Below are 15086 nucleotides of genomic sequence, written 5' to 3'. Positions count from 1 at the left end.
AAATTATGGGTAGAGAGTGATCTGCCACCCCCCTCCCCCTGAATTTTTAGTTGTTTATGTCAGACTAATCTGTAGTGTAACCTGAGGTCTATGTTGGCTCCAATCGATAAATGCCGCAGCCTTCCCCAATATAGAAACCACGAGCCGCGCCTGATCTTGAGTGTCTATCTTGTCTACCTGTGCTTCTTCCTTCATGCTCCTTTCATACGTCACTTTCTTTCCCTCCTCACTTCTTGTGCCTTCTTCCTTCTGTCTCTGTCAATCATTCGTAATTTTATGGCTATTGTAGTTCCCTCTTATAGTGTGAGGTTTTATCGGTTGTAGTTATTTCAAGATGTGAGGGACTGATGACCATGTAGTTTGGTCCCTTCTCCAATCCAACCATCCAACCGACCAATTCTACACCTGCGGATGAGGTGGAGATCTCAGTGTCCTCTGAGGCCCTGGATCTCACTGATACCTCATCCACAATAGGAATGGATACAAATACTTAATCAGTGGCAACAGGTGACCCTGAGGCGTAAACTCCTCTTTGCATGCTTCATGCCTTGCCAGCCTCACGATAATGTCATCCTCCAGTGGAATTGCTGTGGTTTTTTCCACCACCTGGCTGAGCTACGGCAACTGTTAAGCTTTACACCTGCTTTCTGCATTGCCCTCCAGGAAACCTGATTCCTGCCAATGTGGACCCCTGTCCTTCGCAGCTATAGGGGATATAATAAGAACTGTAGTGACTATAATCGAGTGTCAGGTGGAGTTTGTGTCTATGTCCTGAACTCAGTATGCAGTGAAATTGTGCCCCTTCAGACCCCTCTCGAAGCTGTGACTGTCAGGATAAGGACGACGCAGGAAATAACTGTCTGCAATGTATATCTTCGTCCAGGTGTGTACAGTACCCCTGAATGCATTGGCTGCACTGATTCATCCACTTCCTAAACCTTTCCTACTTTTGTGAGATTTTAATGCCCATAACCCCATGTAGGGTAGTACTGTGCTTACTGGCCGAGGCAGAGATGTTGAAACTTTCCTGTCTCAACTTGACCTCTGCCTCTTAAATACAGGGGCCTACATACATTTAAGTGTGGCTCATGGCACTTACTCGACCACTGATTTATCCCTCTGCAGTCCAGGACTTCTCCCATCTGTCCACTGGAGAGCCCACGATGGCTTGTGTGGTAGTGACCACTTTCCCATCTTCCTGTCACTTTCCCAGCACCATTCCCCCAGACATCTACCAAGATGGGCTTTAAACAAGACAGATTGGGAAGCCTTCACCTCTGCTGTCACTATTGAATCTCCCCTACCTGCTATCATCGATGCAGTAGTTGAGCAGGTCAGTTGAACGCTCGTTTCTGTGGCAGAAAAAATGATCCATTGTTCTTCAGGATGCCCCTGGCGAAAGTCAGTACTTTGGTGGTTGCCAGAAATTGCTGAAGCCATTAATGAGCGTTGGCGAGCTCTACCGCAATGTAAGCAGCATCCAGACCTACAGCACCTAATAACTTTTAAACCGCTCTGTGTTCGCATTCGCCAGCTTATAAAAAGACGGAAACAGATGTGTTGGGAGAGGTACATCTCGACCATTGGGTGCCATACATCACTTTACCAAGTATGGACAAAGATCAGAAGTGTTTGTGGGTACCAGACCACGACAGGTGTTACTGGCATTAACATCAATGGCATATTATCTACCAATGCAAACGCAATTGCCAAGCACTTTGCTGAGCACTGTGCTCAAACCTCCATGTCAGAGAATTATACCCCAGCATTTCGCACCCTCAAATGGTGGATGGAAAGGAAAGCCCTCTTGTTCACTGAACGTCACAGTGAACACTATAATGCTCTGTGCATCCTTGCACATGGCCCTGATACAGCTGCTGGGCCAGATCGGATCCACAGTCAGGTGATCAAACATCTCTCATCCAAGTACAAGTGACATCTCCTCGTCATCTTCAACCAGATATGATGCGATGGCATCTTTCCATCGCAATGCCAGGAGAGCACCATCATTCCAGTGTTTAAACCCGGTAAAAACACGCTTGATGTGGATAGCTGTCAGCCCACAGCCTCACCAATGTTCTTTGTAAGCTTTTAGAATGTATGGTAAGTCTTTGATTGTGTTAGGTCCTGGAGTCACGTGGCCTACTCGCTCCATGCCAGGGCAGTTTCTGCCAGGGTCACTCTACCATCGGTAATCTAGTTTCCCTCGAGTCTGTCATCTGAACAGCCTTTTCCAGTCGCCAACAACTAGTTGCTGTCTTTTTTGATTTATGAAAAGCTTACGACATGACCTGGCAACATCATATCCTTACCACATTATATGAGTGGGGTCTCTGGGGCCCGCTCCCGATTTTTATCCAAAATTTCCTATTGCTCCGTACTTTCCATGTCCAAGTTGGTGCCTCCCATAGTTCCCCCCATATCCAGGAGAATGGGGTCCTGCAGGGCTCTGTATTGAGTGTATCTCTATTTTTAGTGACCATTAATGGTCTAGCAGCAGCAGCAGCTGTCAGACCATCAGTCTCACCCTCTCTGTATGCAGATGACTTCTGCATTTTGTATTGCTCCTCCAGTATTGGTGTTGCCAAGCGGCACCTATAGGGAGCCATCCACAAGGCACAGTCATGGGCTCTAGCCCACGGCTTCTAGTTTTCAGCCGCAAAGTTGTGTGTGATGCACTTCTGTCAGCGTCATACCGTTCATCCAGAACCACAACTTTACCTTAATGATGATCCACTCACTGTAGTGGAGACATATCGATTCTTAGGACTTGTTTTCGACGCCCTTTTGACATTGCTTTCTCATCTTCATCAGCTAAAGCGGAAGTGCTGGCAGCACCTCAATGCCCTCCGCTGCCTGAGCAACACTAACAGGCGTGCAGATCGCCCTACGCTGCTACAGCCCTACAGAGCCCTTGTTCAATCCCGCCTTGACTATGGGAGTCTGGTTTATGGCTCAGTGGCACCCTCAACATTGCGTTTACTCCACCCAGTGCACCACTGTGGCGTGTCCTGGCAGAGGCTGGAGTCCCTCAATTGCATGTCTGGTGTGCACAACTGCTCGCCAGTTACATTGCACACGTTCGTAGCTGTCCTGCGCTTCTGAATTACAGTCTCCTTTTCCTGTCTTTACCACCTATACTCGAGGTCTATTTGCGTACACCTCTATGGTGTACACCTAGGCCGCAGCTTCGGCTGGACCTTTCCCATCATCCTAAGTACTCAGTTAACACTGCAGCTCTCTGCTGTCACTTCCTCTCGATTCTTGACATGTACTGGGACCATGAAGTGGTTTACACTGATGGCTTGATGGCTGATGTTCACGTTGGCTTTATGTATGTTCATGGAGGACATATTAAACAGCACTCCTCATCAGATGGCTGCAGTGTTTTCACTGCAGAGCTGGCAGCCATTTCTCATGATCTTGAGCGCATCCGCTCATGCCCTAGAGAATCATTTCTTCTGTGTACTGACTCCTTGAGCAGCCTACAAGCTATCGACCAGTGTTACCCCTGCCATCCTTAGGTAGTGACCATCCAGGAGTCCGTCTTTGCCCTGGAATGGTCCAGTCATTCCATGGTGTTTGTGTGGACCCCATGCCACATCGGGATCCCAGGTAATGAACTTGCCGACAGGCTACATGGAAACCGCTTCTGGAGATCGGCATCCCTGTAACTGACTTGCGATCATTATCACGCTGCAAGGTTTTTCAGCTTTGGGAGACCGAATGGCATAATCTCAGTTCACACAACAAACTGTGTGCCCTTAAGCAGACTACAAATATGTGGAAGACCTCCATGCGGGCCTCTCGCAGGGACTCTGTGGTTCTCTGCTGGCTCTGCATTGGCCATATGTAGCTAACACATTGCTACTTCCTCTGTCGCGAGGATCCACCTCAGTGTCACTGTGGCTCACATATGACTGTCGTCCACATCTTGCGGGACTGCCCACTTTTAGGGCGGACTTTCAACCTTCCCAACACCCTGCCTTCGGTGTTGGGCGACAATGCCTTCTCTCCGAAGTCGTCACCCTCTCACCATTTTAATTCTGTCGACACTTTCTTTGCTTTTGTTTGTCTTGGTGGTCGTCTTTTCCCTACAAGTGTTCATCTTGCCTTGTCTTTTTTGGGGTGGACGTTTTAATGTGTTGCAGAGTGGCTGGCTCATCCCCTTTTATTATTGTGATCAGCCAGCACAGACCATATGCTCTTTGGTTTTAATACCTTCTTCTACTTTTCCTTGTGGTGTACGTTTTACCCGTTTTTTGTTCGTTCCATTCATTTTCTTTTTAGGTGTGGTGTTGGGTGGTTTTGTACCTTGAGTCTTGCTAAACAGTTGTCATTGTTTTGCCGGAAGGCATATGTGAGTGGCTTGTGATCGGTACGTACGGTAAAGGTTCTTGCTTCCAGTTGTGTGTGGAAGTACTTTATTGCTACATATATGGCTAACAACTTGCGATCGTATGCTCTCTGTCTTTGCTGTGCTGACGTCAGTTTACACAAAAAGAAGGCAAGGGGTTGCCAACACATTGCTGAAGTGCCACTCTCATTGCTGTTTGACTGGTGTCTACAGCTAATGCCATGGCTACAGTTGTGGTAGAGTGTATGAGGAGTGCAGCATCGCCAAGAGTCTACTTGGCTGCCTTAAATGTGTCGATCATTGTTAGGGTCCATTGCAGTAATGCTGTGCCCTTTGCCTTGGGACTTGACACCGCAGCTATGAGTTGTTCCTGCACTTCAGTGGCATGTGGCAAATGGCATCGGTAAAAATTTAGCATGCCAAGGAATCTGTGCAACTCTTTTGCTGTAGCCAATGTCAGTAACATACTAAACTGTCCCTTCTGTATAATGTCTACTCCAGAACAGAAAGTTACAACAGGGAGAAATGTACTTTCTTTGGTTTTTTATTTGTTTTGTGGTTCTGGAAGGCAAGGTTAATTTGATGCCTATTTAATAACATTAGAGATAAGTACAGTACATGTAGTATGGACAGGCTAGATGAACCTTGTGAAATAGCATTAAAGGGGAGATGGATTGAAAGAATGATTAAGTGGAATACGGGGGGGGGGGGGGGGGGGGGTAGTAATCAGATCAGAACAGTCATGGAAAGAATAAAAATAATGTATAGATCGCAGGTAACCATTCACAGTGTAGTTCAGGTGATCAGTGGTTGAGAAGCACATAAAGAGGAGTGAAAATGGGGCTGAGCTTTTAGACAATGCTCAAGGTCATGGCTGACTGTATTGTCTTAGTGCTGCAGCCTAACTGGGGTGTGAGGTGCTCTTGAGTGGAGCAGATGAGCAGAGAAAGGAGGTGGTGAGGGGAGGGAGTAGTGGAGGGAAGAGTGGCTGATGACTGGGAGATGATGACTGTTAGGAGAACCCATGGTATCAGTGTGTATTATCAGCAAACCAGCTTAAGTTTAACTGTGAAAGCCATCACTTGTCTTCAAAAACAAGTAGAGTGTCAGGTGTATCATTTTTACAATGATGTTGTAATAATAGAAAAATATTATATACCAATAATTTCCACATATTTTCATGCGTAAGTAGTTTGTTTTGGAACACATTGTTTTTTTTCCATTAATTTCAGCATGAAGTCAGCACTACGACAGCATTTTGTTTCTGTCTTACAGTCTTCAAAACATAATTACCTGATCTGTTACTGGATATTGTTTTGTTTTGTTTTTAGATTTGAAGTCAAAAACTCAGCACAGTGCCAATGAATCAGAAAGTGACAAATGTGGTACAGCTGTTGTAACGGAACCTAGTTCTAAGACAACCAGGATAACAAGGAAAACAAATAAGAAACCATATCAGCGTAGAGTTCGTAAGTCTCCACCCTCAGTGGCTGTTTATGCTGAATCGCAAGTGTCATCAGACATTCCAGTTGAAAACAATGACACACAAACCACTAACTCTAACACAAGTAAAGAGCTTAAAAATAAGCAAAATGTACGACAGACAAGCCAACAAAGGACAAAAACTAACCCTCTTGTTGAAAATAGAACTATTTCATGCAAAAAGGAAGCATTAGTTCCATGTACTTCGAGAACACTTGTTGAACAGGTGTGTGAATCAGATGTCTCAGAGCATACAGGTTCCACTCAGCATCAGCCTTCCAAGAATAGTATAGTACAGCAAAAAACTCGAAGTGCTTCCCCAATTGCATCTACGAGTACTTCAGTAATACCAGTAGAAGACCACTTTACTGTGAAAAATGAAATTCCTGGTCAGTTTGTTCCAGAGCAGCAAGGAATGAGTATATCTTTGCAGACACATGCAGATCAGAAATCACCCCTTTTAGTAAAAAAAGGTATAGAGGATCTTATATCAGAACGAACTGAATATGTTGCTCGCTCATTACATAGCTCAGAAACAAAAGATAAAACAACACAGAAAATATCTGAAGTAATATGTGCAATTGATTTAATGTCACAGAAAACTAGTGCACGAGCAAATGTTCCCTTGAATAATGTAAAAAAACTTACAATTACAAAAAATGATAAAAAAGTTGTCACCAGTCCAGCAAAACAAAGCAAGGAATTCGAAATAATATGTCCTTTAGACAAGCTAATACAACCAAAATCTCCATCATCTCTTATTCATAAGGAAACAGCTCGTACACCAAAAACTAACACTTTGAAACGACCAATTCAGTCAATGAATATGCAAGATAATAGTCATGAACTTTCTAGAGAAGGCACAGATGTATCCCAGAAAACAGATGTAAGTAGTGCAGATGGGGTAAACACAAATTCCAGAATCAATGCAGCAGATGCTATATCTGTAACAATGTCATCTGCCAATCCCACAAAAAGTCAGACTGAAAGAGAAAGTAATCACTATGACAGTGAAACAGATGTAGATGAGCCAGAGGATGTTTGCAAGTTATCTGCTAAGCACAGATCTGTTAATGGCATCCTGGAAGACAGCAACCTTTCTTCACTTACAGAAAGTGAAAATCTTGAAGTTAGATGTGATGAGGCACATCAACCAGAACGAAAGAAAACCATTGAAAATTTATTGAATGATTCACAGGATTCAGACAGCACTTCAGAAGAAATTCCTCAGGCTCTATTACCAAAGCGTACTCGTCGGTCAGAAAGATTTAATAAATGTGTGCCAATAAGTAAGAAGTCCATCAATCACTTTACAAAACTGAGTCATATACAAGATAAAAGCCAAAATGTTGTGCAAAATGTGCACTCAGTACTGTATGAGCAAGAGACTCAGATAGTTGACACACAGAAACTTTTGGATGGTTTGGGATAATATGCATGAGACGAATGTGATTTCACTTTTAAGTTTCATAGAGAGACTGACAAGTGAACTTAAAAGGAAATGTAATGTGAATTATTGTGAACACACAGGAGAGTATTTATTTTATTTTGTATATTTTATTTCATAAGTAATATTTTCCTGCTCGAAGGAATCATGACACCTCAGTATTTTTTATTTATATTCTCATTGAAAGGAGAATTAAGTTTTAGTCACACTCCCAATATAAAACACAATGAACATGAATTGCAGGCTGTGAAAATACTGCTTTAGAATTATATATTGTTCTTTATTACATAACCTTTTAATGAACACTAAATGTAACTAATTATTCATTTTACTAGAATTTTATGTAACTTTTATGAACAGTTACCTTTTTATGTGTTTATAACCCTAGTGGCATGCTGCATGTACTACATGAATTATGTTGATTGTATTACTTGAGCAATTTTATGAAAACAGTTTTACTGGCATGTTTTATCTGAGAAAATAATTGTTAATAATAAATGCTTTATTATGGAAAAATGTTTTTTTTAGATTATCTCCCCGAATAATCAAAATCTCGTTACAACAACCAGTTCATTAAGCTTCAAGATGTTTCTAAACACTAGAACATCTTGATAAAATCCTCAAAACAGAAAAAAATGCTTTGCACATTGGACTATCCAGCTGTTGTAAATATGGAAGCAATGTGCCTTCCCAAGCTCCATGGTGTCCCTTGGCTGTTATTGTGAATATCCCTGCAAGGTTCTTACAAGAAGCAATTTACATCTAGCTCTGAGCTAGAAGTTCTATGTCTATTGCTCTGTTCCTCATTATTGGCAAATAACGGGTCTACACAGAGGAGGGGTTTTTTACTAGTTCATTATGCTCATATAGATCTTTTTATTGTGACTGTTATGAGCTCACAGAATCAGTTGTTAGTAAATATTTAATGCGTTACGCTGTTCAAAAATACTGTGCTCATAGCATTCCTAACTTACACATGCTTCCTGAATTGTGGTAATTGAAAAGCACTGAAGTCAGAAATGGCAAAATTAAGGTTTTTGAAAACCTAGGTTCCCATGCTGGGGACTGACCAGTGCCATCAGTTCTGTATAACTATATGCTCCACGTGTGCTTTAACAATCATTAATCCCTAAAGTGCAGTAGTGTACATTACAAAGAGGCAGGGGTTAAGCTTAACTTCCCAGATGGTAAGGATGATAGAACCCTATATGAAGAAACTTAACATTATGGATTACTTTGCACCAATGAGGCAGACTTTTTTAAGACAAAAAACAGATGTTGGTACCTGCCACATCCCATGTGTACTAAGTTTGCTTAGTTATGTGATGCTTTGCCTGAACTTCCTTTTAGTTCCTTAGTATTTTCTGGTACATAAATGAGCTTACAAAAATAATTTCCAGCAGTTCAGGTGGGCTATTTAGCAGCAACAAAACTCACTCAATAAAGAGATCCATGCAGACTAGCCACTGCTAAAGTTAAATCCACATGGTACAACAGAAAATCCCAAATACAGAGAAAATTATTTACAGTAGTGAAAAGGAAGACAGTTGTTTCCAATAACCTTTCATCACCATAGTCAAAAATGCTCCACAGATATAGCTAAGTTCGTAGGAAATGTAATGAAGAGATGGAATGGAGCAATGTTAGTAGAAAGAGAGACATTGTAGGCCAACTACTTCTTGAAAGTCCAACAACTGAAAGGATATACCACAGATGCCAAGCTGCTCCACTTTCTTAATCATAGTGAGGTAGTGGTAACATGAAGTAATATTTTGTATTTAAATACGTTAAATCATAAGGGCTGTAGTTAATTCAGTCATAGGGCACAACAAGATTTCTTGGCTCAATCAAAAAACTGTCAAACTTTTTGATAGCTGGTTAATCACTGAAAAGTCTGAAATTAAAGGTTTTTAGTGGAACTCTATCACTGTGAACCTAACAGTATAACTTCTATGCCCAGACGGCTGACTGGATGGCTGTCCAATATTCACAATCACTCTGTAGAAGCCAAGGTCAGTGTTGTTCGTGGTAGACTGCTGGCAGCTTGTAGAGGGCTCCAAATGTGATGGTGTCTAGGATGGCGCATTGCCTTTAACTGGCTTGATGTGACAATGTGGCATCCTAAGTGCAGTCATGGCAGAAGGATACATAAGGGACTCTTGTGGCCACATGACATTGTGGATGCAAGTGGCGCTACAATAGCTGCACTTCTTAATTGCAATGTGGAAGCCTCCCAATGGCAAAGCCAGCACCTCTGGGTGTAGCAGCGGCTGCCAGAGTTACCTATGATAACAAGCTGCTGCTGTTCTTCAGAACTGCTTGCTTTTGACTCATGATGTCATGGCATCAACAGGGCTGTGATATGGCTACCCATGTCTCTGGCCTATTTTTCTAGTGGACTACAAGTCCTGATACAGTAATAGACATATGAATGAGCCTCCAAATTTCAAAGTGAATTTAGCATATACAGGTTTATTGGAAGAAACTACTGCTATTCATTTTTTTTAATATCTGACCCTTCAGATTTACCTGAGTGTACCATTGGACGCTGTATCAGGAGTACAGTGTTGTCATTTATGTCAAATCTCTTGTAGTCTTCTCAAGCTATACTTTTAGGGTTTACCTGTGTAACATGCTTATGTAGAGACACACACACACTTTATCTCACTACTCTCCTTACCATTTCTTCTCACAAATGATTTTGATACACATAATGTGCTTTGTAGCTTTATCTTCACAAAATATGCTGTGTAGATTTACCTTCAGCTATCTGATGTGTCAAGGTATCGTGAGCCACATTGTATCAGAAGAGCGATAACAAATATATTGACACTTCAATGAGGTTATTCTCGCATTCTGCAAATGCACATTTGTAGACCCTACACAAGAAGAAGTGGTTGATCATCATGTACTAAAATCTCCACTTCATTATGTCAATGTAATTCTCAAGAGAATAGATGCTGAGTGTAAGCAACTGAGATGGATGCTTTTGACCCTACACCATCAACTAGTGGAATTCATTAGTTCTTTGCTTACTGCGCATCATAATGTGTGTTCAGTCAGTCTTACACTTCACTAATGTTCATAACAGGCACAATAAGCATCCTCATTAGACGAATTTTTGTATTAACCCTGATCATCTCATTTGATGTATTTTTACTGGTGCTGGCTCTGAAACAAAGTGCCGACAATCAAATTGCTCTTACGACACTGGGATTGTTGTTGGATACGTATGTGGCTAGAGCTCACAGTCAACTGGCAATACTATGTGGTGACTACTGTGTATGTGTGCTTTCTTTTGTGGGATACCTCATCAGTCAGCTCGAGGACATTCTTCTTCTTCTTCTTCATCTTCTTCTGCACGTCGAACCACACACAAGTAGTGACTCACGGGATTGAACCCAGGTAAGTGAAATTTTAAACTTTTTGTAGCACCTATGCCAGCAGAACTGTCCAGCCATACTGTGCAGCACACACCAGACACAGCATTTCACACACAAATTAACCAGTATGTTAATACTCTGATTCCAGTCACAATGTTCAGTTGTTTTGCGGGTAACTGAACAGATTTCACAACAGCTTTGACACTGGTTTTCATTTTAGAGTTCTGTCATTTATGTTACGCGAACATACTTCAAATTAGTCTCATTAATGGAACTCAAAAATATTTTTATTGCATTTACAGAGAGGATATTAGTTTCACACCTATTGCCACATTCTTTTCTTGTTATTTACAAAAGTACATACCATTGAGAATACTATCATTTTATTAGTGAACTACTGATTAGATTGAGCTGATTCAGATTTGAAGATTTGGTGTTACATAAACTCAACATGACTTAAAGCATGGACAGCAAATCTTTACTTATTTTACAAAAGCAGCTTGTTTGCTCAAAGCAGAAGAATTACATGTGTGCAAGACACACTTGAATATAACTGAAATTCTAAATTTACTCTCACATGAGCATTACGTCTTATTACACCTACTGCTTCCACACTAAAATGTTCATCCATCACTTAACTGTATTTACTCCTCTATTTACAGTTAATGGGCTAGAAATTTGCTCCATTCAGGATTATGAATTTTCATTTCATAAATATAAACAGTTAGAGAATTATATAGCTATATCCAAAGCATTAATTATACCATAAACATTTATATTTTGTGCTCTGCTTGAGAGCTCATATTAATTTCAGTCACTTCACCATCATGGTCAAATAACTATCCTTACTCACAAAACATCTTATCAACATTTATGTACACATGTAAGTAATAACTCTTGCTATTATAAAAGTTGCGATTATTTAGAAAATCTACTTCTTCAGTTTATATCAAAGAAAATAAGAGCCTCTTTTTAAAAAATATTCTAGTTTCATATTATAGTATTTCTTTATCTTTAGTACACATCACTGTCACACATGGACGAACTGTACATTATGTATATATAGCTTTCTTCTTTCTAATTCAAGTGACATAGGAACACATTAGTTTGCAAATTCTAGGCAAGAAACAGTTCAAAGCTTTATGCAGTATTCGCTGTACTTAGGTTGGTACACTAGAATACAACCATTTGGATATGTGATTGCTTACACCTGTGTAGGTACATGATGAAAGACCCCCAGGATATCGTGAAGTTGGTATTTTTTTAAAAAAAAAAGAAAAAGGGGGGGGGGGGAGAAAAAGCGATTGAACGTAAGAGTTGGCAGAGACATTAATTGTGAATGCGCGGTGGGGTGCAGACAAAGGAAGAGACTTTCATTCAGTTATTTGTACGTAATTTTGTTCTTTACTCTGACACTCTCTCGAATATAGAAGGACGATGTAGATGTGCGATTTTAGATATGAAGTATTGCGAGCTCTATGTATCACGTGCGCCTGAATAATATTATATGTAAAAACAGTGTCAAGTATTTTTTTATTTACTGAAGTAAGTGAAGGAACATACAAGGAAGATTTTCTCGATTACGGCAAGTGTCGTCGTTCCCAGAGTCCGCCATCTGCAACTACAATTGAAGTAAAAAATGAAGCCTGACGTCCTGCGGAACATTTCCAGTAGCGCAATCATGTCGTAGCAGTTTAAAAGAGTGTTTTCATATGCATATTTAGCAATATTCAATAATAATTTTTTTTTTTACAACACAACTGGCGACCTGTGTGCCAGGACTTCAGTGCATCGGTTGTGAGTAGGGTTTCTTAATTGTTGTTATCGCAAGAAATTTCTATGACACTGTTATTGGTCATTAAAAATTACTTGTCTGTATTTTCTGTTTGCATGAATCACGACTGGGTACAAGTATTGCAAAAAGGTAAAAATTGAGGAGAAATTTTTTTGAAAGGAATAAGAATTTGACCCAGGTCACGTTAAACTTTCCACAGTAAGCTGTTTTGTTCAATGCAGCAAAGGTAGGACGCCTACGCAAGTTGGTTGCATGGTTACAATTGGTAATGCGTCTTTTGATGTAGATAGAAACATTTCCTCATTGTCCCCTTCCTTGAATTTTATTTGCGAGAAATTTACAGGAATTTTTCAGTGTGATACACTTCTGTCAGAAAAACAAAGAATTGCAGTACAATAGTTTGCACATCATAATAGACGTAAAACAGGCTTTGACATTATATAAATTACATTTATCAACTGTAATAATTAGCATATGAAATTTTAAAATTTTTGTGAAAAATTTATTTTTTGTATATTCATATAACATGGCCGAAAAATATATGCCCATTGTTGATAGCAATAGCGAAAACGCAATCAGCCACGATGGCGTAGAATTGCGTGATTGAACAATTGAAGTTCAGGCACCGTGCATGCCTGCTGCAGAAAGTTTAAGTACACTATGTGATCAATAGTATTCGGACACCTGGCTGAATATGACTTACAAGTTCGTGGTGCCCTCCATTGGTAATGCTGGAATTCAGTATGGTTTTGACCCATCCTTAGCCTTGATGACATTTTCCACTTTCGCAGGCACACGTTCAATCAGGTGCTGGAAGGTTTCTTGGGGAATGGCAGCCCATTCCTCATGGAGTGCTGCCCTGAGGAGAGGTATCGATGTCGGTCGATGAAGCCTGGCACAAAGTCGGCATTCCACCCGAAAGGTGTTATGTACGATTCAGGTCAGGACTGTGGCAGGCCAGTCCATTACAGGGATGTTGTTGTTGAGTAACCACTCCGCCACAAGCTATGCATTACAAACAGGTGCTCAATCATGTTGAAAGATGCAATCGTCATCCCCAAATTGCTCTGCAATAGTGGGAAGCAAGAAGGTGCTTAAAACATCAATGTAGGCCTGTGCTGTGATAGTGCCATGCAAAACAGCAAAGGATGCAAGCCCCCTCAATGAAAAACACAACCGCACTGCACCAGAACACCACGGCCTCTGAATTTTACTGTTGGAACTACACACACTGGCTGATGACGTTCACCGGGCATTCGCCATACCCACACCCTGCCATCGGATCGCCACATTGTGTACTATGATTCGTCACTCTACACAACATTTTTCCACTGTTCAATCGTGCAATGTTTATGCTCCTTACACCAAGTGAGGCGTCATTTGGCATTTACCGGCGTGATGTATGGCTTGTGATCAGCCGCTCGACCATGAAATCCAAGTTTTCTCACCTCCCACTTAAGTGTCATAGTATTTGCAGTGGATCCTGATGCAGTCTGGAATTCCTGTGTGATGATCTGGATAGATGTCTGCCTATTACACATTACGACCCTCTAGGGATGTGGAAGTATCACGTACAGGCGTATGACAAGTGACACCCAATCACTTGACGAAGTTTGAAGTCCATGATTTACGCAGTGTGTCCCATTCTGCCTCTCACGATGTCTAATGACTACTGAGGTTGCTGATGTGGAGTACCTGGCAATAGGTGGCACCAGAATGCAATAGTATAGATGAGAGATGAGTGTCACAGGTGTGACAAATGATAGCGATGCTCCACAGCAGAAAAACCTTGATGACACAATGTTTAGAATTGATGAGACAATGTCATGCATCTCCCAGAGCAACATTCCACTCATGAATGAAACACTGAAGAGCGATTCCAATATGAATTTTGACAACACGTCACAAACACCACTTGTTCACAACACAGATATTAACTTAGACAGTACAGCTGAAGATATGAAAACCAAAATTGATAATTTGACACAGAATCTGAACACCGTCACACAAGATATGAACATGATAAAACAGCAACAAAACACTGTTACACAAGATCTGAATACGATGAAGCAAGAACAAAAACAAGTAGTGAAGGATTTGCAAGAGACAGTCTCACAAAAGTTCGATGACTTAGCCAAAAATTTCCACACTGAAATCGACAAAAAATTGAATGATATGAGAAAACAAGTAAAGCATGAAGTACTTTCTGAAGTTCACAGAAACATTAGGGAGTTAAAACAGAAGGTAGAATCTTTTAATGACCATCACGATCTAGTAGAACAACAGATAAAGAAAATCACAGACACAAACACAAACATTGAAGTTACACAAAACCAGTTGGTTCCTTCAGTAAGAAAGGTAACCACTGTCGTTAACAAACTAAATAAAGACTATGAAGGTGTACCTCTAGCTGTAGAAGAGCTTACATTAAGGGTAGCAACATTAGAAGTTAACTCAGCATGTGCTAAAAGGAGAAACAGGACAATGAAAATCTGAGTGATATTATCAGCCAAGTTGAAGCAGGTATGCTAGATACGGGTAAGACAATTGCAGAGAAGCTAGTAACAGATTGTAAGTTATATACAGATGTAGTAGAAAAGGCTATTCAGAAAAAAGAAAATG

At 40.9% G+C, this 15086-nt stretch overlaps 1 protein-coding gene across 1 annotated transcript in view; it reads left to right on the top strand.

Moving 5' to 3' along the window:
• LOC124782208 overlaps positions 1-7695 on the top strand; it is a 33801-nt gene extending 26106 nt beyond the window's left edge. The window contains exon 5 of the mRNA XM_047253922.1: positions 5689-7695. Within this exon, the coding sequence (XP_047109878.1) occupies positions 5689-7271 (1583 nt within the window). The 3' untranslated portion in view covers positions 7272-7695. The remainder of the gene's footprint in view (positions 1-5688) is intronic.
• The last annotated feature ends 7391 nt before the right edge of the window (positions 7696-15086 follow it).

This window comes from Schistocerca piceifrons, chromosome 1, assembly GCF_021461385.2.
Source record: "Schistocerca piceifrons isolate TAMUIC-IGC-003096 chromosome 1, iqSchPice1.1, whole genome shotgun sequence".
Taxonomy (NCBI): domain Eukaryota; kingdom Metazoa; phylum Arthropoda; class Insecta; order Orthoptera; family Acrididae; genus Schistocerca; species Schistocerca piceifrons.
The sequence above is the reverse complement of the archived record's forward strand: the minus strand, read 5'-3'. Positions and strand labels throughout refer to the sequence as shown.